Raw genomic sequence first — 27124 nt, 5'->3', positions numbered from 1 at the left:
ATGCCTTTTCCAGTCTGTCTCTGACTAGCCTCCCCACTGTCTGGCTTCTCCTTTTCCCTGACTTGACATTAATTGTTGCTGGGGGTGCTGGACAGGGAGAAGGGGAGGCAATGAGCTCACGGCAGCCCCACTCCCTGCCAGCCCTCTGACTCATGCTCCCCATTACCGAATTTTTTCCGCCTCACAGCTGCCTGGTGCCGAGTGGGGGGCGGGGGCAGGGTGTGTGTGTGTGTGCGTGTGTGTGTGTGTGTGTGTGTGTGTGTGTGTGTGTAGTCCCCCTCCCTCAACCAAGACTCAGCCCTTAGTCCTGCTGGCCCCTTCCACCCCAGTTTCCCCAGGGTTCAGCCACTGCTCCCTCAGACGGGGGACTCAAGGTTTTGCATTCAACCCCACCAGGGGGAACCCATAGGGCTTCCTCAGTCTTCCTTCCCAATCCAGGAAGTCCTTCCTGGTTTCTGGCTCTGAGCCCTCTTGCTGCTGAACTGTGAGCCCCAGCTGCACCAGGTCCCCAAACCCCATCTCTCAGTCTGCTCTACCCCGGTGTCGCCATGTTCCCTGGCTGGACAAGAGGCAGACGGGTGGGTGCTTGTGCATGCCCCTGTGGGTCCCAGCAGCCTCCAGCCCGCCCTACCCTATGCATCTCTAAGCACAGCAGGGCGACCAGCCTGGAGGCTCCCTGGCTCCCTGTGGGAGTTTGCAGTTGGACACCCTCCCTCCCCTCCGCCACCACCCCCCTCCTCCCCAGATCTCATCAGCCGGCCAGCCCCCTCCCTGCCCCCACTCCTGTCCCCTGCTGCCTCCTCGGCAGGCAGCCTCTCTTCCTTCTGGCAGAGCGTCCGGCCACTGCCTGCTCCTCCCCGGTCCAGGGCTCCTCTGGCAGGCGCTTCCCTCCCTCCCTCCTTCCCTCCCTCCCTCCGGTGCCGGTGGCGGTAGCGGTATCGGTGGCCACAGCCTCCTCCCCTCTCCTGCTTGCGTCCCCTTTCACCCCGTCCCTGCCCTGGACTCTGCAAACATGAGGGTCTTGGCCTGCCTCCTTGGTGAGTGACCCCTTCTCCTTGGGGACTTGGGGACCTCTGACCCCATATACTTAAGCAACGCAGACTTCCGGGGCCGTGTCCCTGGTGCTTGGGATAAGGGACATCTGGTCCTCGTCTGGTTCCCCAAGGGACCCAGCCTTCTGCACACCCAGTCCCACCCTCTGAGGACCCCAGGGACCTACCCGTCCCTCCACCCCAGCCAGCCCTGACTAGGGGGGGGGTCACACACCATTTGACCCTGACTGGGTCTCTGGGGAGCACAAAGGGCCTGGCTCCCAGCCCTGACCAGAGGCATGTGGGGCCCCGCCTGTCTCAGGGACCTGAATCTTGCCCAGAGTCCTGCCTCCCAGCAGTGGGGTTTTTGGTTTAGAGGTGTGCAGCTGTGTGTGTGTGTGCGCGCGTGCGCAAGGGGTATGTAAGACAAGGGGCCTGCCCTAGAGAAAGCACCCTTTCCAGCCTGCCCTCACTCTACCCTACCTCCAACCTCCCTTCCAGTGGCTCTGATGGGGATCCAGGCTGTGGGTAAGTGGCCCCGAGCACCTCTGTCTGGCCTTGTCCAGCGCCAACCCACCCCTGTCCTGCCGCTGCCCATGCACTTATGACCTCGGGCACTCTCCCCCTCAGAACTGCTGGCCAACCAACCTCCTACTTCCTACGGAGGCCAGAGCTCTCCTGGGGACCCAGAAGTCGGGACCCCCATCAGCAGCCAGGGCGGCTGGCCTCCTACCACACCCTGCCTGGGGCCCTGGGCCTCCCAGATGTCATAGCCTTTCCTCTGTCGTTCCCCCCCCTCCACCCAGAGCGGCTGCGTCTGGCCGATGGTCCCCATGGGTGTGCAGGCCGCCTGGAGGTGTGGCACGGCGGGCGCTGGGGGACAGTGTGCGATGACGGATGGGACCTGCGGGACGCTGCCGTGGCCTGCCGGGAGCTGGGCTGTGGGGGTGCACTGGCCGCCCCCGGAGGTGCCTTCTTTGGGGAGGGCGCGGGGCCCGTGTGGCTGAGCGAGCTGGCCTGCCGGGGCAGTGAGGGGCAGCTGGAGCTCTGCCCCCACCGGGGCTGGAAGGCCCACATTTGCTCCCATGAGGAGGATGCGGGCGTCGTCTGTGCAGGTGAGAGGCCCTTGACCCTTTGTGGTGGTGGTGGGGCACTCCTCCAGATGTGACCTAGGACTCCCAGCACCCCAACCCCCTGTTGCCCACTCCAAAGAAGGTGTCTCCCTCCAGGACTCCCACCTTGCCACAACCTGGGGCTTGGGGGGGCTGTGCCTGCCCCACTGGGGGCCTGCCCCCTCCCACAGCTCCTGTGGTGTCCCTCAGGTCAGCGTGTGGCCAACTCAAGGGACGGGGACGACCCACCATTGATCCTGGAGGGGGACCCCTGGCCAGGGCTGTCTGGGGAGCTGAGCCCTAGCTCTGAGGGGCCTCCTGTGACCCATGGTGAGCCCACCCCAGCCCCGCTCTCCTGCTTCTGGCTGAGGGAGAGGGGTCTTTGGCACTAACGTCCCCCAGGGAACAGACAGTGGTGCTGGCTTCACCACCTCGAGAAACCGCCGTCCCAGTCCCCCAAACATCCTTGGGGGCTCTCAGGCAGCTCGGCATGGTCCCCCAGGTGGGAGGATGAGCAGCTCCTGACCCGGCTCTCCCTCCTAGGCCCCCGCCCAGCTGGGACCCCACAGAACAGCTCCAGGAAGAAGAGCCCACGGCCACTCAAGCAAGCCAAGTCCACCAGGGCCCCTCTGTTGACTGCTGGAGTCCCCCGACAGGGTATGTTCCCTGCACACCTCCCTTCACAGACCTAGACGGCGTGAGACCCTGGGCCCAGGCTGGACCAACCCAGGCACCCCCAGCCGCCCTCCTCTTAACCAGCCCCTGGCAGGACTCTAGCAAGCACGACATCCCTCAGGGATTCAAACAGGCCCCAGCTCCTGGGTGCCCCCACCCCACTGACCAGGGGACCCAGGAGGCCCCTCCCTGGACTGGACACCCTGCCCTGGGGGGATCCTGGCACTCCTCTCTAGGGCAGGTGGATCTCAGGCCACTGCCCCCTCTGGGCATCAGTTTTCCCGATGGAAAACCAAGGGTGTTGAGTCTGCTTTTCCCAAACTGCCTCACACGACTCACTCCCACCCCACCCCACCCCCCGCCACTCCCCCTGCAGAGCGGCTGCGCCTTGTCTCAGGCCCCCACGGGTGCTCCGGTCGCCTGGAGGTGTGGCACGGTGGGCGCTGGGGGACGGTGTGCGATGACGGATGGGACCTGAGGGACGCCGCTGTGGCCTGCCGGGAGCTGGGCTGTGGGGGCGCGCTGGCTGCCCCTGGAGGCGCCAGATTCGGCCCAGGCTCAGGGCCTGTGTGGATGGATGATGTGGGCTGTGGAGGCGGAGAGCAAGCTCTGCGGGACTGTCCCCGAAGCCCTTGGGGTCGGAGCAATTGTGACCACAGCGAGGATGCAGGGCTGGTCTGCACAGGTATGTCCACCACCTTCCCGATCCCTCTGCTGGTGCTGTGGCCCTGCCCCTCGCACCCCTGCAGTCACCACACCTGCCCTACAGACTCCCCTCCCTCTTCTTCCTTTGTTCTTCTTTTCTTTCCTCCCTCCCTCCCTCCCTCTCTCCTCTCCCCTCCCCTCTGCTTCCCTCTCCTCTGTCCTCTTCCCTCCCTCCCTCCCTCCCCACCTTTTCCCTGTGTTCTTCCCTCCCTCCCTCCTCCTTTCCTATCCTCTGTCCTCTTCCTGGCCTACCTTTCCCTCCTCCCCCCCTCCTTCCTTCCACAAATTCTTTTTTTTTTTTTTAAGATTTTATTTATTCATAGAAACAGAGAGAGAGAAAGAGAGGCAGAGACACAGGCAGAGGGAGAAGCAGTCTCCATGCAGGGAGCCTGACGTGGGACTTGATCCTGGGTCTCCAGGATCATGCCCTGGGCTGCAGGCGGCGCTAAACCACTGTGCCACTGGGGCCACCCCACCTTCCACAAATTCTTAAGAACCATTCTGGCTTGGCACAGACATAGCCTGAGACCCAGTCCTCACTCTCATGGATCTGACTGGGTCTGCTGCCGGACCCAGCAGGCACAAGGCAGCAGCAGTAGCAGCCCACAGCTGTAAGTGAGAAATTATGAGGGCAGCAGGCAGACAGGGGGTGCACACCAGACAGGGGGGCAGGGGGTGGGATAGGCTTAAGCCGACTCATGTGAAGGGGAAGAGGACAATGACACCTGGGTCTCTGCTCTGTGCCAAGCAGCGTGCTGGGCACCTCCCCTGCTGTCTCTGAACCTCACCCCCATGTGGACGGCCACTGGGGTGGGTGTTCTCACCCATCTTCACAGGTGTGGAAACAAGGTTCAGAGAAGTAACCCTAATAACCTAGGTTGCAGACTTAGCCCCGGACCCAGAACTGGGCCAGCCGGGCCTGTCCCATTGCACAGACAGATGTGCTGTGCCTGCCGGGGATCTGAAGCACAGGGTGCGGAAAGGTGGAGACAACAAGGCAGGGGCACCGGGCAGCAGACCAGGGACAGTGAGGGTGGCTCCCCCATGTGCCCTGGGGTGGGCAGCAAGTAGGGGCAGAAGTGGGGCCTTCAGAGCCCAGGTCATGGGAGATGAATTGAGGTGCCAGAGAGGGCTAAGCTGCTGGGGAAAAGAAGTGAACCCTGTTGAGGTACCAGGGTGTAGAGGGAGCTCGGTGCCTTAACAACATCTTTAATTCCCAGAGCAACCCCATAAGGGAGCTCCTCATCGACAATGAGGACATGCAAACGCAGGCAGGTCAGACCCTTCTCTGGTCATTTTTTTTCTCTAGAGCACTGACGGGTGATTTTGCTCCCCCCTCATATTGGGGGGTAGAAAAATGGCCTCTCTACTCCCCAGTGGTGACCCAAGTCTCACCCCAAAGAGAAATGTACTCTAAAACCCACAGGAAGTTAGTATGCAAACTAGTGGTTCTCCACAGAGGGGGTTAGGATTCCCTTTTACCCAGGGGACATTGGGCAAAATCTGGTTGTCACGCTGTAGAGGCTCACATATGGGGAGTGGCGCCCAGGGATGCTGCTGGACATCCTCTGGTCACAGGATGCTCCCCCCAGCAAGGAATGACCTGTCCCCCCATGTCAGAGTGCTGAGGTGGGAAAGCCCTGCTATACAGGCCTGAGGCAGGCAGCTGGGGAGTAGGATCAGGGCCAGTATCCCCACAGCTCGCCACTGGGGAGGCAGGGGCCTCGGGAGGTGGACAGACGACATATGGACTCTTGGTGAGTGACTTCCAATCTCAGAGCAAACAGAAGGGGGAATGTCTGCTGTCCAGCGTCATCATGGGCACGAAGCCTGACCCCGTGGACAGCTTAGTATGTGAGCATGTGTGCTAGCTTCCTGCACAGGGAGTACACACCGCAGCCTCCCCGTCTGTTACCCCTCTTCTCCCCACATCCAGGCCCGGCCCCACGGCTCCGCCTGGCTGATGGTCCCCATGGGTGTGCGGGCCGCCTGGAGGTGTGGCACGGCGGGCGCTGGGGGACAGTGTGCGACGATGCCTGGGACCTGCGGGACGCCTCTGTGGCCTGCTGGGAGCTAGGCTGCGGGGCTGCACTGGCTGCCCCCGGAGGCGCCTTCTTTGGGGAGGGGGCTGGGCCCATCCTCCTGGACGACCTCCGGTGTCGGGGTAACGAGACGGCCCTGCGATTTTGCCCAGCGCGGCCCTGGGGCCAGCATGACTGCCACCACCGGGAGGACGCAGGGGCCGTGTGTGATGGTGAGGAGGACAAAGGAAGAGGCTGGGGATGTGGGTGCTCTAGAGCCTCAAGTGGAGGCATGAGAAGTGGGGAGCTGGTGTGGTTTTGCAACGTGTGCCCCATGTGCCACTCCATCCCTCTGTCCTGACTGCCCACTTGCCCCACTTTGTCCTCAGCCTGAGACCTCAGTTGGCATCCATAGTCCCAGGATGAGGGTGTGGGGAGCTGTCCGGCATTACTGAGGCAGTGGTGGTCACCTCTTCCCCTGTCCCTGCGTACCCCCAGGTATGCCTATTGGATACATCCCTCCCACGGCCCCGGCAGTGGACAGCAACCACTCTTTGCCCAGGGAGGCAGCATCCCGGCCCCCAGGCCCCACAGGGAGCCAGGCCCCAGGAACCGCCGGCATCTCGCCTCCTCCCGCCTCCCCCACTGCCCCTCGGGAGCCTGGACCAGAAGCTGGTGAGTCTCTGTCTCCCCAAGAAAACGGGGATTTACCTGCTGCTTCCTCCCCCTTAGCCAGCCCCCAGACACCCCTTCTCCCTGCTCAAAGACTGTCTCATCAGGGCAAGGGCCAAGACAAGGGTGGAGGAGAGAACAGAGCCCTGCGCCTGGAAGGGTCCGTGCTCAGTTAAATCCTTTGCTGTTGCCATTGTGAAATGTGTAGTTTTGGGGAGGCTGTCTCCTCACAAAGACCAAAAGGACTGGATCAACCACAGTTGTCATTTTTTTTTTTTTTTTTTTTTATTTAAGTCACAGACAGAGAGAGAGAGAGGCAGAGACACAGGCAGAGAGAGAAGCAGGCTCCATGCACCAGGAGCCCGATGTGGGATTTGATCCCGGGTCTCCAGGATCGCGCCCTGGGCCAAAGGCAGGCGCCAAACCGCTGCGCCACCCAGGGATCCCACACAGTTGTCATTTTTAAAACATGGGCCTTGATATCATTCAGGTGCAGTGTGGCCTGCAGACAAAATGGGACTGCCACTGGAAAGAGACAGTGTTTCTATCTCACACAGTTGAGGGGCCACATGGGGAAGCAGCAGGGGGCTGGCCAGGGGGCGGGGGTGGGGGGGCGCAGACAGAGCCCTGACTGTTGCTTCTGTGGGAAGGAGCAGGTGAGGTCAAGTAGCAGGCTCAGGGTCAGCCTGCGAGCTGTGGGGTTCAGGGGCTGCCCCTGGTTGTCGGGCGCCCGGCTCTGGGGGCTAAGGGCAGGTAGACAGGGGCCCCGAGTGTGAGTCCCACGGAGCAGGTTGGGGGGGCGGCTGGGATTGGCTGGTGTGCACACAGAAGGCCCGCTCCGGTGTTTTCCTGCCTCTAGGAATGAGCTGTCCCTGGGGAGGGTGGGCAGTCTCCCCAGGGTCAGTGAAGCCCCAAGATGGCAAAGCATCAGAACGTAGACAAGGAAAACACACTGTTAATGCAGCTGTCGCTCACGGGTGGGAAACCTGTTCTTACCAGGGGCCTCGCTCCCCACCTTTCCCAAGTCTCCTAGCACCGCTGGCTTACGTGTGACCAGTACTGTTGCAGGCACTCTGTGTGTCTTCCTCAGGTGACGCTCCCGGCCCCGCGGGCCGCAGATGCTGTCTGGTCTCTGTTATGGAGGAGGCCACGGGACTATAACACGGGCAGAGTCAGGACTCTAGTGAAAGTACCTTGCCCCTGAGCCCACGTTCTCTTTTGTGCTCACTGTGGTACCATGTACGCAACGTAAAATTGGCCATTTCAGCTGCTTGTAAGTGTCCGGTTCAGTAACATTAAATACACTCATGAGGTAGGGCAGCCACCACCACCTGCCTATAGAACTTGGTCGTCACCCCAGGCTGACCCCCCCTCGCCTCCAGCCTCTGGCACCCACCGTCCTTTCTGTCTCTATGGATTTGACTCCTCCAGGGCTCTCCTACAAATGAAATCCCCCAAGATTTGTGCTAACGTGTCTTCTAGGTTCATCCACGCGGCAGGTGGCACAATTCCCTTCTTCGGGTTTCATCATGCGCGTATGCCTCATTTTGCTATCCCTCTATCCAGTGCGGATACTGAGGCTGCCCACCCCCTGGAACCCTTTAGCTACTGTGAAGAGTGTGAGGAACATTTGTGTGCGAGTGTCTGTCTGAATAGCTATTTTCACTTTATTTGCCATATGTCCTGAGGAGTGGGATTTCCACATCATAGAGTAATTCCGTGTTTAACTTTTCGAGGCAACCAGACCACACCAGACTATGGCTCATGCCTAATGCAGAGAGCGGCATAGCACAGGCCTCGCTCAGTGCTCAGTAAATGCCTGCTGCCAGGACAGATGGATATGAGAAAGCCAGATGGACAAACGGGTGGATGAATGCAAGGCAAGTGGAGGGACTCAGAGAACCTAATGACTTCCTGACTAATTCTTTGGGTCTCTTCCACCCTAGGGTCCCCCCAACTTCGCCTGGTGGCAGGGCCCAGCAGGTGTTCAGGCCGGCTGGAGGTGTGGCATAGTGGGCGCTGGGGGACGGTGTGTGACGACAGCTGGGACCTACAGGACTCAGCTGTGGTCTGCCGGGAGCTGGGGTGTGGCAGAGCTCGGCAGCAGGACCCCGCAGCTGGTCGCTTTGGCTGGGGGGCTGGCCCCATCTGGCTGGACGACGTGGGGTGCCTGGGGACTGAGGCTTCACTCTTGGACTGCCCCGCTGCACCCTGGGGGAAGCACAACTGTGCTCACAATGAAGACGTTGGAGTCACCTGCACTGGTAAGGAGACCCTGACCACCTGTTGGCCCTAGAGGCCTTCCTGGAAGAGGGAGTGAGACCTAACATCCATACTAACATCTCCTAAGCCCCTGCCCTGGGCTAGCAGTTTTCATACACGTGACGACATTCACGCCTCACAAGAAGGATGTTGGTGGACATTATGTTCATTTTACTGAAGTTGAGGCACAAAGAGGTTAAGTAACTTGCCCAAGCTCACACAGAAATAAGTGGCAGAGTTGGGATTCTCTCTTCTCCTCTCATCTATCCTCCCCAAGATAAAGGAAGTGAAGATAAGGGCACGGGGAGATGGTGAGAAGCCAAAGTGGGGGCCACCTGCAGTAAGCACAAGCGTTGTGTTTGTCATTCATTTGCTAACATTTATGGAGTGCCAGACACTGAGCCAGGTGCTGGGGCCTGAGGATGCAATGAACACAGTCCCGGGCCTTGGGAAGCTCACAGCTCATGGATGGAAAGAGATGCACCAACAAATCACTGCAAACCTATGTGACATGTTATCATTTGCAAGGTCTCCAAGACCAACCTCAGGTTCCATAATTTTCTAGAAAAATCGGAACAGCCATCCTAAAAACTAGTTGAGAGAAGAGGCACAGAGGCAGGTTCAGGAGAGAACTTCATGGAGCTTCCAGCCATTCTCTCTTGGGGAGCCATGCAGAGAGCACTCAGATCTCCCAGCAGCAACATGTGAAAACGCATATGCTGTACTGCCAAGCAGGGATGATCCCCTAGCCTTGGTGCACAGAGTTTTTATAGGAGCTGGGTTATGAGCTACAGCTGCCTGCCCACTGGCTGTCCATAAGTCACAATGTTGGTACCAACTATCTGGGGAGCCCCAGGAGCCAGGGGCAAAGGGCCAAACTTTTCTTTGGGAACAGTTGCTAATCAGAGAGATGTGACTGATGGTGGCCCACATGATGGAGTCACTGAAGCTAAGGCCCTTTCCCCTTCCTCCTGAGGCCATGGGAACCACCAAAGGGTCTTAAGCTGGGGAGTGACCCATCAGACCTGGTACCACTCTGGTAATTGGTGATAGCTGGACAGGGAGAAGGAGAGACCGTCAGAAGTTATAGGAAGTGACGCCATTGTGGCCAGTGAGATGAAGAGGACAAGTCCAATGTGGGATGGGCAAAGAGCATCAGTCACATCACAGTTGTGAAAGCCAAGGAGGCAGGAAGTGGTGTCAGGTTTGGCTGGCCACAGTATTGCCAGGGTCTGGCACAATACCTGGGTCATAGAAGATGCTCAATAAATGTTGATGACATGAATGAATAAATGAATAATGAATGAATGAGTGGAAACTTGGTGATTTTGCAGAGATGAGAGAGAAGGAGGGATCTAAACAGGCAACCTTGTCATTAGGATGTCTGCCATCTTCCCTGTCCTCTCCTCCCATCTTCCAGAAACCTCTGGCCTGGACTCTATCTCAGACCCCTTCAGTTGGAGCTGGATCCCTGGCCTGGGTAGAGATCCGGATGCCTGGCTCCCTGGGGAGCTCGCCACCAAGCCACCTGCAAGGCTGACCCCCAGTGTTCCTGAGAAAACCACTACCAAGGCCCCAGGGAAAACACCCAAGAGTACTAAGAAGTGGGTGACCAAAAATGCAAGGAGACCAACCACTCAGCCCCCTGTGATCCCAACCACTAAACACTCCAGGGTCCTGGGTACCCAGAGGCCCCCAGAACTGACCTCATGGCCCACTACAACCCTGACCACTGAGGCCTCCCGGAGAACAGTTTCTGAGTCTACTGCAAAGCTGACCACTGAGGTCCCCCACAGGATAACCCCACATACTACTGCAACACGGACCCCCCGGACCCCCCGAGAGCAGACCTCTAAGACTGTGGCAACTTCAACCACTCGAGGACCCCAAGAAATGGCTTCTGAGGCTATGGTGAAGCGAATCCCTCTGGATTCCATGGATCCATCTACTGAGACTCCTGCACAAGGTTCTCCAGAGTCATCCAAAGACCTAGCTCCCTCCCCCACTGGGGGCACTGCTGGGGGATCAGGTGAGTGGAGGGAACATGAAGAGGTGAGGCTGACCCCTCTTTACGCTTCCTGACTTGGGGTCTTCTACCAGCAGGCCCATTCCGGGTGCGTCTGGCCGACGGGCCCAACCGGTGTGCTGGCCGGCTGGAAGTGTGGCATGCTGGGCGCTGGGGGACAGTGTGCGATGACAGCTGGGACCTGCGGGACAGTACCGTGGCCTGCTGGGAGCTGGGCTGTGGAAGGGTCCGGCCGCGAGTGGGCAAAACCCACTACGGCCCCGGGACTGGCCCCATCTGGCTGGATGACGTGGGCTGCAAGGGAATCGAGGCCTCGCTGAGTGACTGCCCGGCTGGGGCATGGGGCCAGCACAACTGTGACCACGAAGAAGACGTGGGGCTCACCTGCACTGGTACTGGGGATGGGGTGGGGGACCTAGAATCACTCCAGGAGATTCTGGAAGGGTACTTTGGAGTGGCAGCATGGACCTGAGACAGGGTGGGGATCAACCCAGGATTCACTTTCTCCCAGGCTACGCAGATGAGGATGATTATCCCCCTTGGACCTGGGATCCCACCTCGGGAGAGGACCTGGCCAAGGGGACCACCACTGCAGGGGTACCTGGACACACACTCTCCTGGAGCTCCACCAAGAGCCCAGGGGCCCCCTCCCCAGCGACAAGGCGTCTTCCGGACACAGGTGAGGTGCACAGCCAGGGTGAGGATGGGACCCCCACCAACCTGTGTGAGCCTCCTGGCAGGCCTTCCTGAGACCCCAAAGTGAGCTGGCCTGTGTGCTGGAGACTGTGGACAGGTCACCTCCAGAGACGCTAATATGTTCCATCCTTGAGCTCTCCTCAAGAGCCTTGAGGAGGAAACCCCTGGGTGTCTCTGAGAGTCAGACCAGGCTCAGCATGGCCTCAACCCACAGTCCTCCCGCAAAGTAGCCGTGATCACCCAAGGCTGGGCCCCTCCATCCAGAACCCCGAGACCCCTTTAGCTGGCCCAGGTCACCATGTCATTCCCCCAGCCCTATACGGATAGGCCCTGGCCCCTATCTCGCAGCCGCTTAAGTGTCCTTGCACCCCTGTGGCCACACCCGGGCCCTGAGCCCCAACCCCCCTGCTCCATTACCTACTCTCCCTGGCTTCCCCACGGCGTCTCCACGGCCCTGCATCCCTGTGCGTGCGTGCTCTTGCAGGCTTCTCCAGTCTCCAGGCCCCGCGTTCCTGCACATGTCTGTCTACGTTGCATGCGCGTGCTCTCGCGGGTGTCTCCCGGCTCCCGCGTCCCCCTGCATGCTCTCGCGTGTTTCTCCACAGGGTTTCCCAGGCCCTGTGAACCTGCGCATGCAACCCTGCGCATGCCCGTGCTCTCACGGGTACCCCTGCTGGGTCTCCCCGGCTCCACGTCCCTGCGCGTGCTCTCGCGGGTGTCTCTGCGGCGTCTCCGGGCCCGGTGTCCCTGAGCATGCGCACGTGTGCCCACGCGCGTGCGCGGCTCTTTGATCGTCTCCCACCCACCTCACGTCTCCGTGGCTTTCCTGTTCTCACGACCCGCTTGTCTGTCACCCTCGCCCTCGTATGCTTGCATCCAACACACCCTCCTAGTGTCCCCGTTTTCATTTTCCCACGGTCGACACCTCTACCCTCCCCTGCTCTGGCTCTCTGCCTCCTCCTCCCTCCCGACCCACTGGTTCTCAGGTTCTCAGGTTGGCCCCCTCCGTGCCCAGCTGTCTGCCTGCCCCCCCACCCCCACCCCACGCCGCTCGTGCTCCTTGTCACCCCAACGTGCTTTGCACGGGGAATCTTGCCTTTCCTCACGACTGTCTCTTTCTGGCCCCGCCTTTTCCGTCCCGCCTGCTACACCTGCTTTCCCCCTCACTGCCCTCTCCCATCCCCTGAAGGGCCCACTTCTACCTGTTGCCCCACGTCCCTCAGCTCATCTCCTGAAAGACTCGACAGCCTCAGGAGCGGCTTCCCGCCCCTTGGGCTCTTCCCGCCTTTTCCCGGTGGTCAGCGTGCACGCGCACTCCGGCCCTCGGCCCTCGGGAGAAGCGGCCCGATCAGCCTCAGGCCTTGTGACAGGAGAGGCGCGCTGCGCCTCCTGATTGGCCGGTTGAACCACGCCCACGTTCATAAAAGCGCGGTGTAGGGACCCGTGGGCTTCCAGAACTGTCCGTGAGGATGGGCTTCTGGTGCGGTAAAGGGAGGGGAGGAACGGGCCGAGGGGCCGCAGCACTTTAGACTGGGGGACATGGGGTGTGAGGTAGGGCCCGTCCTGCACATTTTTCCAAAGTGCTGCTCCCCGGTGCATAGTGGCCAGGGTTCTACAGCTTTCACGCTCTGCAACTCGGTGCAGGTCCCTGCCTATCCTCTAGCGCCCCCTCGTGGCGGAAACGGTCAGACGCTGGGCATGGAGTTCCTGGGGTGCGGATGATGGGAGGCCATTACGTGAGCTCAGAGAAGCGCAGAATTGCGAACCACACAAGAGAAATCTCGGGATAGTCTCAAATGCAGTAATAAGGAGCCCAGATAGAGAGTGAGAGAAAGGTCAGACGTGAATTGTTATCCTCACTGCAAGGTGACTCTGAATAAAATGACCCCACTTCTTTGGGCCCCACTTCTTCTACTGGAAAAGCAGTCCAGGAAAGCTCACCTATTCTGGGCTGGGCATACAGGATTCCAGCAACCAGGAGACATAGGTTGTTATTAACGCCCGTGTTTCAGGTGGGGGAAAATTTTGACTCAGAACTTCAACTTAGGAGCCACTATGGAGAGCTAGCTTACATGATTTCACACACATTTTGCTCGTTGAATTGGGAAAGGTAACTGAATTACTGAACTAATTATCAGTGATTTCCTCAGTCCAACTCCTCGGCTTCCAGTTGTGGCTCCACCAAGATTAGAACTAGCTGGGTGGGATCTCTAGGTGGCTTAGCGCTTGCTTTTGGCACAGGGCGTGATCCTGGAGTCCTGGGATCGAATCCCACATCAGGCTCCATGCATGGAGGCTGCTTCTCCTTCTGCCTGTGTGTCTGCCTCTTTCTCTCTCACTCTGTGTCCCTCATGAATAAATAAATAAAATCTTAAAGAAAAAGAAAAAAGAACTAGATGGGTGACCTCAGGTCCCAATCCCATGAACAAAATGTGTGAGAAATAGTTTAAAACCACAGAACGTTGGTGGTTAGAATTACTTACCGTAAATGAACAACAGCAGCTGCAGGATCCCAGGGGGAGGAGTTGTTATTTCTAATAGAGCAATTAGGAAAAGCTTTGCAGAGGAAGTCGTATTATCCAGTGGCAGACACCAGGAGGAAGGGCTTTCTCAGAGGAGTGAAGGCTAGAGTTGAGGAAAGACATCGGTAGTCTAGGACATTGTCATTTCACTGGACCCTTAGCTCCATCGTGCACTTAACTGTGTCAGTTTCTGTTGCTACCATAATATAACCACACATTTACCTCCTCAAAACAACATATTCACAGGTTCTGGGGATTAGGGCACAGGCATTTTTGGGGGAGCATTATCCTGTCTACCACCGAATCTGCTGTAGAGACTCAGTAGAGACTGACACAGTTGTTGAGTGAATGTATAGCTAGAGAAGCAAGAGGATTAAAAGGTTGAATTTTCACTTTCTAGTTCATTGAAGTAACATTTCTCAAGGCTTCTTGGAATTTGGAGACACAGATATTAACTTGTGTGTCAAATACCTGCTGTGTGGCAGGTATGAATACTAACCCCTGGGAACATAGCAGTGATGAGCAAGGGAAAGGGAGGCTGAGATTTGCAATTTAGAATTGGATGGCAAAGGGATGCCCTACTGAGAAAGTGCCCTTTAATTGATGACCTTCAGAAGGAAAGGGAGAAAGCCATACAGACATCTGATTGGAGAATGTTTAATACAAAGGGAACAATGCATGCAAAGGCTTTGAGGTGGAAGTGTGCTTAGCTGGGTCAAGAAACAGCCAGGTCAGTGGGGGTGAAATGGAGTGGTTGATGGAAATGAGGGAAGGAGATGAGATCTGTGATGGGGAGCTCCGAGAGAACTAAAGGTGCTTTCCAGGCAGAGGGAGCAGCACATGCAAAGGCGCTGTGGTGAGACTTTGAAAGAATGGCAAGGATGCCAGCATGGCTGAAGCAGAGGAAGCCCGGCAGAGTGAGAGTGATAGGAGAGGGCTAGACTCTGAGTTTTATTCTATTTATTCTATTTATTTATTCTCTATGCAGTGAGAAGCCCTTGGTGGAGCATTTTGAGCTAGGAAGGATATGGTCACTTGTGCATTTTCAAAGCAGTCACTCAGAATGCCCCATGGGAAATGGAGGAGATAGAGTGCATACAGGGAGACCTGAGAGGTCTATGGGGAGATGATAATGGTCTCTGCCCAGGTGGTAGTGAAGACTGAGAGAGAAGTGGATTATGTAGCTGTATTCTGTGAGTTGAGCTGATGGATTTGAGTGATGGATGTGAAGAGAGGGAGGTGGGAGATGGGGACCTACCTTTTACTGGATCAGGGAACACTGCAGCTGGATGCACAGGATCCACAGTGGGAATATTAGATCCATTGGTGACGTGTTTGACATACCCAAGTGGAGACATTAGCAATTCTGGAGCTCTGAGGAGTGCCTGAGCTGAAGATATAACTTGACAGGATGGAATTCCCAGCTGTGGGAATGGATGAGACTATGCAGACAGATAGCCATGTCTAATGGCCCTCTTGTACCCAGCCTGGAAGATGGAATGACTCTTGGATTTGTGCTGTTGCTGTATGTTATGGTTACATGAGGTCATGCAGAGGGGAGAGGAGCCAAGATTAAATACAGGATTAAATTTAGATGTTGGATGATAATATTGACAGTAATGGCTTGTATTCATTGAATACCCTCCATGTGTCAGGCACCATCTATCAGCATCACATGGTTTAACTCACTTCCCCTCCACCTTATGAGATGAGTACTGTCCTTAACACCATTCTACAGATAAGAAAACTGAGGTACAGAGAGGTCAGTAAAGCAAAGGGCAGAGCTTGGATTCAAACTCCAGGATTTACACTCTTAACCACTCTAGCCACGGAGACAGGGAAGGAGCATATGACAGAATTAGCTCTGAAGAACTCAGGAAGCATAAAGCAGGGCATGAGTTCATTGAGGGGGAAAAAGAGTGGCCTTTGAATAAAATCCTGAAGAATAAATAAAAGCTCACTAGGGAAGGAGTGGGGTAATACTTGGGAAATCTGTACCCCAAGGGAAAGAAGTCTCCATTTATGTATTTTAAAAATTTTTTTAGGGATCCCTGGGTGGCGCAGCGGTTTAGCGCCTGCCTTTGGCCCAGGGCGCGATCCTGGAGACCCGGGATCGAATCCCACGTCGGGCTCCCGGTGCATGGAGCCTGCTTCTCCCTCTGCCTGTGTCTCTGCCTCTCTCTCTCTCTCACTGTGTGCCTATCATAAATAAAATAAAAAAATAAATAAAAATAAATAAATAAAAAAAATTTTTTTTAAAGATTTAATTTATTTATTCACGAGAGACACACACAGAGAGAGGCAAAGACACAGGCAGAGGGAGAAGTATGCTCCATGCAGGAAGCCTGATGTGGGACTCGATCCTGGGACCCCAGGATCATGCCCTGGGCTGAAGGCAGGTGCTAAACTGCTGAGCCACCCAGGGATCCTCTATTTAAAAAAAATTTTTTTTTAAAGAGAGTCTTTTTTTTTTAAATTTTTATTTATTTATGATAGTCACACACAGAGAGAGAGAGGCAGACACATAGGAAGAGGGAGAAGCAGGCTCCATGCACCGGGAGCCCGACGTGGGATTCGATACCGGGTCTCCAGGATCGCGCCCTGGGCCAAAGGCAGGCACCAAACCGCTGCGCCACCCAGGGATCCCTATTTTAAAATTAAAAAAAATAAAAAGATTTTATTTATTTATTTATGAGAGACACAGAGAGAGAGGCAGATACATAGGCATAGGGGGAAGCAGTCTCCCTGCGGGGAGCTTGATGTGGGACTCCATCCCAAGACACTGAGATCACTACCTGAGCTGAAGGCAGATACTCAACCATTGAGCCACCCAAGTACTCCAAAAGGTCTCCATTTATGACCAGGTAGACCTGCCTGGGTCTGAAGCCTAACACTGCACCTTGGCTGTGTACTTTGGGAAAGTTCCTTGCCCTCTCTGGGTTTTACTTTGGTCATTTGTAGCAAAACAGCAGCTTCTCCACTCACTCTCTCCCCATAAAATTACCAAACGGCAGCTTTTCCACACCCCCCCCCATGAGATAGCCAAAAATTAAAATGTCTGACAGCACCAAGAGTATGGGATAAAGGTAGGCATGAGAATATGCACCTACTTAGGAGGACAGTTTGCCAATATCTAGGGGGATGTATCTGCTTTCACAACAGTTGTACAATTAGGTATTGAGGAGTTCTCACTCATGAGCCCAAGGACACAGATTTCAGGAATTCACTGCAGCTGTATTTGTAACATCAAAACATTGGCCACAGCCTAACCACCTAACAGCAGGGGCATAGAGGAATTAATAGCTGTGTATTCTTTATGACAGAATATTGTACAAAAGTTAAAAAGAACTAGAGATAGATATATTTAATTCAAAGAGTAAGCTTATCACATGCCAGGCTCTGAGACCCCATGGAGTAGATAGACACCATCATGGTACCCATTTTACAAGTGAGGAAACTGAGTCATGGAATAGTCCAGTGACTTGTTCAGCCAGCCAGGAAGGGACACACCTATAAACCAAGCTGCAGAAAGACATATGCAGTATATGTATGTTGATGTGCACAGTCTTCAACGTAGAAAGCTAAAGTATAGGGAAACAATATGGCATCAGAGAGTCCTTTGGGGAAAGGATGCAATTGGGCCTCATAGGGCCTGTAACTCTGCAATACCGCTTCTTAAATTAAAAAACACATATTTTAATTAAAAAAAATCAAATCAGGCAGCCCGGGTGACTTAGCGGTTTAGCACCGCCTTTGGTCCAGGTCATGATCCTAGAGACCCGGGATCGAGTCCCACGTCAGGCTCCCTGCATGGAGCCTGCTTCTCCCTCTGCCTGTGTCTCTGCCTCTCTCTCTCTTTCTGTCTGTCTCTATGAATAAATAAATAAAATCTTTTTAAAAAAATCAAATCAGGGAATCCCTGGGTGGCTCAGCGGTTCAGCACCTGCCTTTGGCCCAGGGCATGATCCTAGGGTCCCAGGATCAAGTCCCACATCGAGCTCCCTGCATGGAGCCTGCTTCTCGCTCTGCCTGTGTCTCTGCCTCTCTCTCTCTCTCTGTCTCTCATGAATAAATAAATAAAATCTTAAAAAAGAATCAAATTGATCCCATGCTAGTGGACCATGAACAGTGGCCATATCTTAGAGCACATTTCAAGAACACAGAGACCCAAGGAGTATGCCTGCAATTGGTGGGCTGACTTTGTAGCAGCAAGAGACCTTCAAATTGTGTCCTCAGTGGAGTCCTCCTAAAACCCAGCATCTTGAAAAGACAGCTTCACCGCTGAGGAGTTTTTTCCCCCTCTATGCCCTGGGCTGCAGGCAGCGCTAAACCGCCACGCCACTGGAACTGCCCGGTTTTTAAAATTCTTAATGAGTATGACCACCAGGTAGGATTTCATAATTATCTTGTTGTTGTTGTTGTTGTTGTTAAGATTTTGTTTATTTGCTCATGAGAGACACAGAGAGAGGTGCAGAGATATAGGCAGAGGGAGAAGCAGGCTCCCCGCAGGGAGCCGGATGTGGACTAAATCCCCAGATCCCAGGATCACACACGTGTGATGAGCGGAAGGCGGATGCTCAACCACTGAACCACCCAGGCGTCCCTCATAGTTAGCTTCTTTTTTTTTTTTAATTTTTATTTATTTATGATAGTCACACACACAGAGAGAGAGAGAGGCAGAGACTCAGGCAGAGGGAGAAGCAGGCTCCATGCACCGGGAGCCCGATGTGGGATTCGATCCCGGGTCTCCAGGATCACGCCCTGGGCCAAAGGCAGGCGCCAAACCGCTGCGCCACCCTGGGATCCCTATAGTTAGCTTCTTAAGGTACAGGGAAAGTATTTGTTTAAGAACGGTTAATAGGGATCCCTGGGTGGCGCAGCGGTTTGGCGCCTGCCTTTGGCCCAGGGCGCGATCCTGGAGACCTGGGATCAAATCCCACATCGGGCTCCCGGTGCATGGAGCCTGCTTCTCCCTCTGCCTGAGTCTCTGCCTCTCTCTTTCTCTCCGTGTGACTATCATGAATAAATAAATTAAAAAAAAAAAAAAGAACGGTTAATAATAGGGAGACATGACTGAAGTATCTGCAATGCTGGGCATCAGGGTGAAAATTGACCCTTGTTCTATTCGAATGTAATATATTAGCAGGTGACAGAGCAAGGGATTTCTGCAACTGGGACAGCTAGCCACAGAGCTCAATGTGACCAGGACAAACATGCCTAGTGTGTCAGACACCAACCTGCCGGGTTTCATGTGCAGAGTGGGAAAATGTCTTTATGGTGGAAGAGGGGATTCCAGGTGGAGGTAACAGCATGGACAAAGGCAAGATGTGAACACCTCAAGGTTTGGGGTCCAGTGGGAGCAGCAACACCATGTGGAAGGTGGCATGATAAGACGTGGTGCCAGAGAGGTGGGCAGGGATCAGTTAATGAAGGGAGATGAGGAATGTGGACTTTATGGTTGTACAACGTTGTGACTACACTAAAACCCATTGAATTATACACTTTAAGGTGTGTGAATTATATCTCAACAAAGCTATTGCATGAATTTTAAAAAAAGATTTTATTTATTTATTCATGAGAGACACAGGCAGAGGGAGAAGCAGGCTCCATGCAGGGAGCCCGATGTAGGACTTGATCCCAGGACCCTGAGATCACAACCTGAGCCGAAGGCAGATGCTCAATCACTGAGCCAAGCCACCCAGGTGTCCCAAGCTATTGTGTGTGTGTTTTTAAAGATTTGTTAATTTACCTATGAAAGAGAGAGAGAGTGTGTGTGCATGCACAGTGAAGAGGAGGGTCAGAGGGAGAAGGGAGAAGCTCTAGCAGACTCGCTGAGCACAGAGCACCATGTGGGACTGGATCCCATGACCCTGAGATCATGATATGAACTGAAATTAAGAGACGCTTAATCGACTGAGCCACCCAGGCACACAACAAAGCTATTATGTTTGTTTTTATTGGTTTTTATTTTTTAAAAAGATTTTATTTATTTGAGAGAGGGGGGAAGAGCACAGGGGAGAGGGAGAAGCAGACTCCTCACTGAACAGGGAGCCCAATGCAGGGCTCCATCCCAGGACCCTGAGATCACGACCTGAGCCAAAGGCAGACATTTAACCAACTGAGCCACCGAGGCACCCCCAAAGCTATTGTTAAAATAAGTTTTTTTATCCACCAAGTTAGAAGAATGAATTCAATTTTTCTATACTCCATATATAAAATGGTATATTTTACATTTATAAAATGGTATATTTTATATTACCTGACCATTATATTAGCTGACCATTGAAAAACATAGGAGTTAGGGGCAGTGACCCCCATGCAGTCAAATCTACATACAACTTTTGACTCCCTCAAAACTTAACTACTAATAGCATACTGTTGACTGGAAGCCTTACTGATAACATAAGCAACACATACTTTGTATGTTTTATATATATATGCACATATATAAAATATACTATTTTTATAATAAAGTAAGCTAGAGGAAAAAATTTGCTAAAAGGAGGAGAAAGTACAGTACTGTACTGTATTTATGGGAAAAATCCACATATAAGTGGTCCTGCTCAGTTCAAACCCATGCTATTCAAGGGTCACTGTATATTATACACTTATATGTTATATAAAATTGTCATCATGTAGAGATTATCCAAGTGCATTAATCCAAAAAACAGGGGGAAATAGTATGGAAATGTTCCTGGTAGTTCATTAATAAAGATATTATAGGTGTTTTTTTTTTTTTTTTTTTTCTCTAGGGAAAAATAAGGAATGAGTGGGGGCAGGGACTTCAGGACATTTTTCTTAGTTTATAAACTGGTTTAGTTCCAGTTTCTATTACTGGTAGTTGAGAGCATCTCAGCTGAGTCACCAGGGTGGCTGTGAGGTAAAGGAGATTGGGGTAGTGGTCCAGTTGAGACAGGATGAAGCCTGAGTTGGGGTCCAGGAAGAACAGAGGTTCAAAGTCAAGGGAAGCAAGACTCAGTTCTCCCTGTATCTCTCAAGGTGATGAGGATAGTTATGAGCCTTCCCGGACGTGGGATATACCTTCAGGAGGGGCTCTGCCCAAAGGGACACCCACAGGAGGCATACCTGGACCCACTCTTACCACTGGCACCACTCGGAGCCCAGGCCATCCCTCTTCAACTCCAAAGATCTCTGGAGACACAGGTGAGGCATGTCGCTGTGGCAAGGCTACCAGGTTGGTTGTGTTGTGGGGTAGAGAAGTGGACTCTGAATTCCCCAGTGGTGACCCCACTCTTACACCAGAGACCCAACAGAAATATATCCTGAAACAAGGGGTTATTATCTACATCAATGGCCTTCAACTGGGAATAATTGGCAATATCTTTTTTTTAATAGTTTTTTTTTTAAGATTTTATTTATTTATTCATGAGAGACACAGAGAGAGAGAGGCAGAGACACAGGCAGAGGGAGAAGCAGGCTCCATGCAGGGAACTCGATGTGGGACTTGATCCTGGGTCTCCAGGATCAGGTCCTGGGCTGAAGGCGGCGCTAAACTGCTGAGCCACTCGGGCTGCCCTAATTGGCAATATCTGAAGATGTTTGGGATTGTCATGACTTAGATGCTTGAGAGGCTACTAGAACTTAATTGGTAGAGGCCAGTGATGTTGTTACATATACTACTATACACAGAACAGTCCCCCACAGCCAAGAATCATCCAGCTCCAAATATCAATGCTCAGGTTGGGAAACACTGACCTATATTATGCAATTCACTCTGACAAATCAATGAAAAAAAAAATGACAGGAAACCCTAGAAGAGAATGGGTAACAATTATGAGCAGGTGATTCACAGAAGAGAAAGCCTAAATGGCCAAGTATATGTAGAAACATTCACACTCATAAGGAATCAGAAATTCAAATTAAAATGATGACAAGCATGGAAAAAATTTTTAAAAGATTTTATTGATTTATTCATGAGAGACAGAGAGAGAGAGAGAGAGAGAGAGAGAGAGAGAGAGGCAGGGACGCAGACAGAGGGAAAAGCAGGCTCCATGCAGGGAGCCCAACGTGGGACTCCATCCCGGGTCTCCAGGATCACACCCTGGGCAGTGGATGGCAGGCGCTAAACCACTGAGCCACCCAGGGATCCCCTTGTGTGTTTTTTTTTTAATTTTATTTATTTATTCATGAGAGACACAGAGAGGCAGAGACACAGGCAGAGGGAGAAGCAGGCTCCATGCAGGAAGCCCAATGCGGGGACTTGATCCTGGGACTCCAGGATCACCCTCTGGGCTGAAGGCAGGTGCCAAATCGCTGAGCCACCCAGGGATATCTCTCTCTCTCTCTTTTTTTTTAGAAAGCATGGAAAATTTTGAAAGGTAGGTAATAGCAAGTGTGGATGAGGAAGTGGATATGGGCAGACAGACATCCCTACTGGATAGAGCTGTGTGATAAAGACAATTTAGTGAAATTAAATATGATTGTAAATTATGACCCATCAATCTAGCTCCTGTATTCCAGGAAAATTCTTAAGCAGGGTTCTAAAGAAAACATATGAGGGTATTCTTTGAAATGTTGTGATATCAGGGAGTTGGAGGCAAGTTAAGTGCCCAACAGTGAGTAACGAGAAATGCAGTGGGTACACATGATGCAGTAGCTAAAGCAATGACTAGCCTTACAGACTGCAACATGGGTCGCTATAAACAAAATAATATGGAGGAAGACAGTGAAATTTCCAGTGATTTGCAGAAACTAAAAAACACAAACAAAAATACACATGTACTTAATATATTAACATATATACATATATGCTTTCTATATTGTATAAGGTATTGTATAAGGACATACAAATCTTTAAGGACATATGTTAAATACATTAATGGAGGTGGCTGTGGGAGGAAGTGAGAGGGATGGAGATCAGGGAGGAAAAAGAAAAAAGAGACATTATAGAACTGTTGACAATGTACAGAAAAGCATGATTAGCTTAGCTCTTTGCACCTTGGGTCTGAAAAATTAAAAATAGTGCTCTAGACAGGTAAACCCCTACAATATCTAAGCAAGATGAGATTCTTAAAATAATAACTAAACCAGTTAATATTTACTGAGCAATATACCATGTGTTGGGTACTATTCTGAGCACTTTACATGTTACCCCTTTAACTTTCATAACATCTACAGAACCCTATGATGTAGGTGCTAAATTATGCCCATTTCTTAGTTGAGAGAAATTGAGGTACAGACATCAATGATTATGACAATTTTAATCACAAAAATGCCTATTACATGCTAGGCACTGTGCTAAGTGCTCTGTACACACAGGAGCTCCCTGAATCATGACAGCTCTGCAAGCGAGGCACATTGGTCATCCACAAACTGAGATTCAAGGTAGTTAAATAACTTGTTGATGGTCACCCCGTTAGGAAGTGACAGAACTGAGGTTTAAGCCCAGGCAGCCTGGCTGGAGGCCAAGCCCTTAACTGAACCACTTCTCCAATGCTATAAACAAATGACAAGAACAGGATGCACATCAAAAATCCTATGAAGAAAACCTCAATTCTTTGGAGCTGTACTATTCAATGTGGTAGTTATCAACACAGGTGGCTTTTTTTTCCTCAATATTTTATTTATTCATGAGAGACACAGAGAGGCAGAGACATAGGCAGAGGGAGGAGCAGGCTCCTTGCGGGAAGCCTGATGTGGTACTCGATCCCAGGATCCCGGGATCATGCCCTGGAGCCAAAGGCAGATGCTCAACCACTGAGCCACCCAGGGGCCCCTCACAGGTTGCTTTTTTACTTTAAATGAATAAAACATTCTAATACCTGGGTGGCTTAGTCACTTAAGTGTCTGCTTTCAGCTCAGGTAATGACCCCAGAGACTCTGGGGATCAGATCGAGCCCAACCTCCAGGCTCCCTGTTTCTCCCTCTCCCTCTGCTCCTCCCCCCATTCATGCTCTCTCTCTTGCTCCCTTGTTCTCTCAAAAAAAAAAAAAAAAATCTAGGAGTGCCTAAGTGGCTCAGTGAGTTAAGTGTCTGCCTTCAGCTCAGGTCATGATCCCAGGGTCCTGGGATTGCGCCCCTGAGCCCTAGGTAGTGCTCCCTGCTCAATGGGGAGCCTGCTTCTCCCTCTGCCCCTCCTCCTGCTTGTTCTCTCTCTTGCTTGCTCTCTCAAATAAATAAAATCTTTTCTTAAAAATCTAAATAAATCAAAAATTTGAAAGATGAAACATTCATTTCCTTAGTTGGAGTAGCCACATTTCAAGTACTCAGTGGCCATGTGTATCATATCCATCACTGAGAAAGTGATACTTAGTGGTCTAGACACTGAATGCAAAGGACTTTGCTTCGGGCCTTCTCCCCACAATTTTCAAACTCTCTCTGTGCGACCTATGGCAAGTTACCTACTGTCTTGGCCTGGCCTGGCTTCCCTTATCTACAAAAAGGAATAAAATTCCCATTTACCTAGAAGCTGGGCTAGGGAGGGGTTGAGCCTTCTTACTCTACTCAGGCCCTAAATGTAAGGGGCTGCCAAAACATTCAGTTATCAAGGTAAATAATAATATCTTTATACTTTTAAAAATAAAAATTAGGGGGATCCCTGGGTGGCTCAGTGGTTTGGCACCTGCCTTTGGCCCAGGGCGTGATCCTGGAGTCCCGGGATCACTCCCGTGACAGGCTCCCGGTATGGAGCCTGCTTCTCCCTCCTCCTGTGTCTCTGCCTCTCTCATTCTCTCTCTCTCTCTCTTTCTCTCTCTCTCTCTGTGTCTATCATGAATAAATAAATTTTTAAAAAAATAAAAATTAATGCAGAACATTCACAATGAACTAAATCTCAAACATTTAATATAACTAAAGGCAAGATCCCATCTCCCACACTTGACTTTCCCTAGTCCTGGCCCACTCAGATCCTGTCTTGGGTAAATTTTTTACTTTTTTGTTCACAGTGGATCTTTTGCAATAATTTTGTTTAAAAATGTGACGTAAAAATCTTGACTCCTGAGATTAGGCTTAGAACCCTCCTCCCTAAACCCCCTCATGCCTCTGCACCTTCTGGCATCCCCCTCATCCCTCCATCTCCCCCGCATCCCCCCTGCCCTCAGCCCCTCCTGCATCCCCAGGTAAGCCTCTATGTCCCTCACACTCCCGCATCTTCCCGCACGCTTCCACTACTCACCCCTCACCCCCACGTTTGCACCCCCTCCAGCCATTGGCAGTACCACTCACCTCCCTGGCCCTCAGTGGACAACGCCAGGTGGCGCCTGGAGACATCATAGGAGGCGAGGAGGTGGGGCGCTGGGGCGGGGCGAAGTCTCCCGGCGACCCGTGGCGTCATGAGGCTCTACGGCCTCCTGTTGGTCGCTTCCTCCCTGGAAGGGCGTGGCGGGCCGTGGGGGTAGGCGGGGCAAGCTGACCTCCGACATCTGTCTCTCATCCTCCTCCAGGTTCCCTGAGGAAACTGTGGAGACTGTGGCCAGAGCGTCGGCCACAGCGTCCCACAGCAGCCAGGACAGCGCCCCCTGCTCCTTCCTCAGCTCCCTCAGCCTCCCCAGAGCCCCCCGACCCACCGGTGACCTCCGACTCTGTACCAACGCTCATTCCCCAGGCAGCTTCAACACGGAAGGTGACCTCTGACCCTCCTGACACTTTGTCACCCAGACCAGACCTGGCCTCCCGGATGAACTCTGACCTTACCTCAATAACCCCTGGTCTCACTTTGTCCACCCCTGATGCCGCTGTGATTCCAGCACTGACACCAGATCTCTCACCCACCCCACTACCCACCTTGCCCAAAGAATCGACCTCTGGCCCCTCTGTGCCAGCAGTGGTGACCCACCTTTTTACTACCTCAGAACTGACTCCAGAATCTGACAAAACCCCAAACCTGGACACAGCTCCATACCCCAACACAGTTCCAGATCATTCCAGATCCCCAGACCCCTCCACAAGCCTCTACCCCACTGGCACCCTTCACTCTACCTTGAAATCTCACCCCTCCATCTCTCAATACACTACCATCCCTCACTCCACCAGGACCCCTCACTCTATTACACCCCCTCAACCCACCACAACCCCACAATTCACCATATTTCCTCAACCTACCATAACCCCACAACCCACATCTCCTCAACCCACCACAATCCCACAACCCACCACATCTCCTCAACCCACCACAACCTCACAACCCACCACATCTCCTCAACCCACCACAACCCCACAACCCACCACAACCCTTCAACCCACCACAACCCCTCAGTCCACCGCCGCTCAACTGGCCACAACACCTCACCCTCTCACAATCCCTTACCCTGCTACAACCCCTCATTCTATCACCTCTACTCACCCTGCCATGACGGCTGACCCTACCTCAACCCCTATGATCACTATCAAGTCCACTCTAACTTCCTTGGGAACAGAACTCTTCTCTCCCACTCCAGCACCAACAGTCAAGCCTAGCTTCCACCCCTGGTTGACCTCCACAGGGGCGCTTCACCTTTCTACATCCCAGATGTCAAGCCTGGCACCTTTTCTAACCTCAGAGTCCAGCCGCTCCAGGCCTTCTCCAGCTCTAAGCATGGACACACTGTCTACTGAGGACTTCAAACCACCAAGAAGACAGAGCCCCAGACCAACCCCACCACCCCCCCAAACCCCACACTCAGCCTCTGACCCTACAGTGACCTCTGACCTCCACCTATCTTCTATGGCCCACCCCTCGGATCAACCTCCTCCTGACGACCTCACCCCAAGGTCAAACCCTGGTCAGAGCCCAGACCCCCTTGGCCCATGTGTGGTTCCAACACCACCTTTAAGGGTCATGGCTTGTGAGCCACCTGCCCTGGTAGAGCTGGTGGCTGCTGTGAGGGACATGGGTGGCCAGCTGCAGAGGCTTACCCAGGTCCTGGAGCAGGAGCAGCAACAGCGCCAAGCCCTGGGACTGGGGCTGACCCAGCTGGTGGAGGCCACCCGGGGCCTAGGGCAACTGGGTGAGGTTGTAAAGAGACTGGCTGAGAGGGCCTGGCCCCCTAACACATTTGCACCAACCACCACCACCCCAGAAGAGGAAGAAAGGCCTCTGAGGGGAGATGTGTGACCCTATATGGGATTTGAGGGGCTAAGACACAGCCAACCAAAAAATTAAAACCAAAGTATCTAATTAAAAACAAGATATCAATGACATTTGTGGGGATTTAGGGGAACTCCAGAGAGATGGAGTCACAAGATTGATCTTGGTTTGTGAATACCACAGGCATCATGCAAGGCAATGATGTTTATGGTGATGGTGTTGGTGATATGGGTGATGATCATGATGGTCATAGTGGTTATGGCTGTGAGAATGATGATGGTGAGTTTAATAATGGCAATGATAATGGTGATGATGGTAATGACAGTGGTGACAATGATGTTGGTGAGGGAAGTAATGTTGACTATGATGGTAGTGGTG

At 53.0% G+C, this 27124-nt stretch overlaps 1 protein-coding gene across 14 annotated transcripts; it reads left to right on the top strand.

Moving 5' to 3' along the window:
- The first annotated feature begins 119 nt into the window (after nt 1-119).
- Nucleotides 120-26846, top strand: SSC5D (scavenger receptor cysteine rich family member with 5 domains). Of its 14 annotated transcripts, none has more exons than XM_025423863.3 (15): nt 120-1037; nt 1533-1559; nt 1838-2146; nt 2354-2473; nt 2687-2800; nt 3195-3503; nt 5460-5777; nt 6043-6219; nt 8163-8480; nt 9899-10507; nt 10579-10896; nt 11016-11183; nt 20722-20886; nt 25125-25303; nt 26163-26355. In XM_025423863.3, exons 1-15 carry the CDS (start codon nt 1013-1015, stop codon nt 26211-26213), a joined length of 3207 nt encoding a protein of 1068 aa, XP_025279648.1. In that variant the 5' UTR covers nt 120-1012; the 3' UTR covers nt 26214-26355. The 14 variants fall into 14 exon arrangements, with proteins under 14 accessions (XP_025279648.1, XP_035568498.1, XP_025279642.1 ...); XM_035712605.2 differs by having other exon boundaries at nt 26118-26304; XM_025423857.3 differs by having other exon boundaries at nt 10582-10896; nt 25125-26846.
- Nucleotides 26847-27124: the final 278 nt, after the last annotated feature.

Source organism: Canis lupus, chromosome 1 (assembly GCF_003254725.2).
Source record: "Canis lupus dingo isolate Sandy chromosome 1, ASM325472v2, whole genome shotgun sequence".
Classification (NCBI taxonomy): Eukaryota; Metazoa; Chordata; class Mammalia; order Carnivora; family Canidae; genus Canis; species Canis lupus.
Note: the sequence above shows the minus strand (reverse complement) of the source record. Positions and strands in the feature narration are given on the sequence as shown.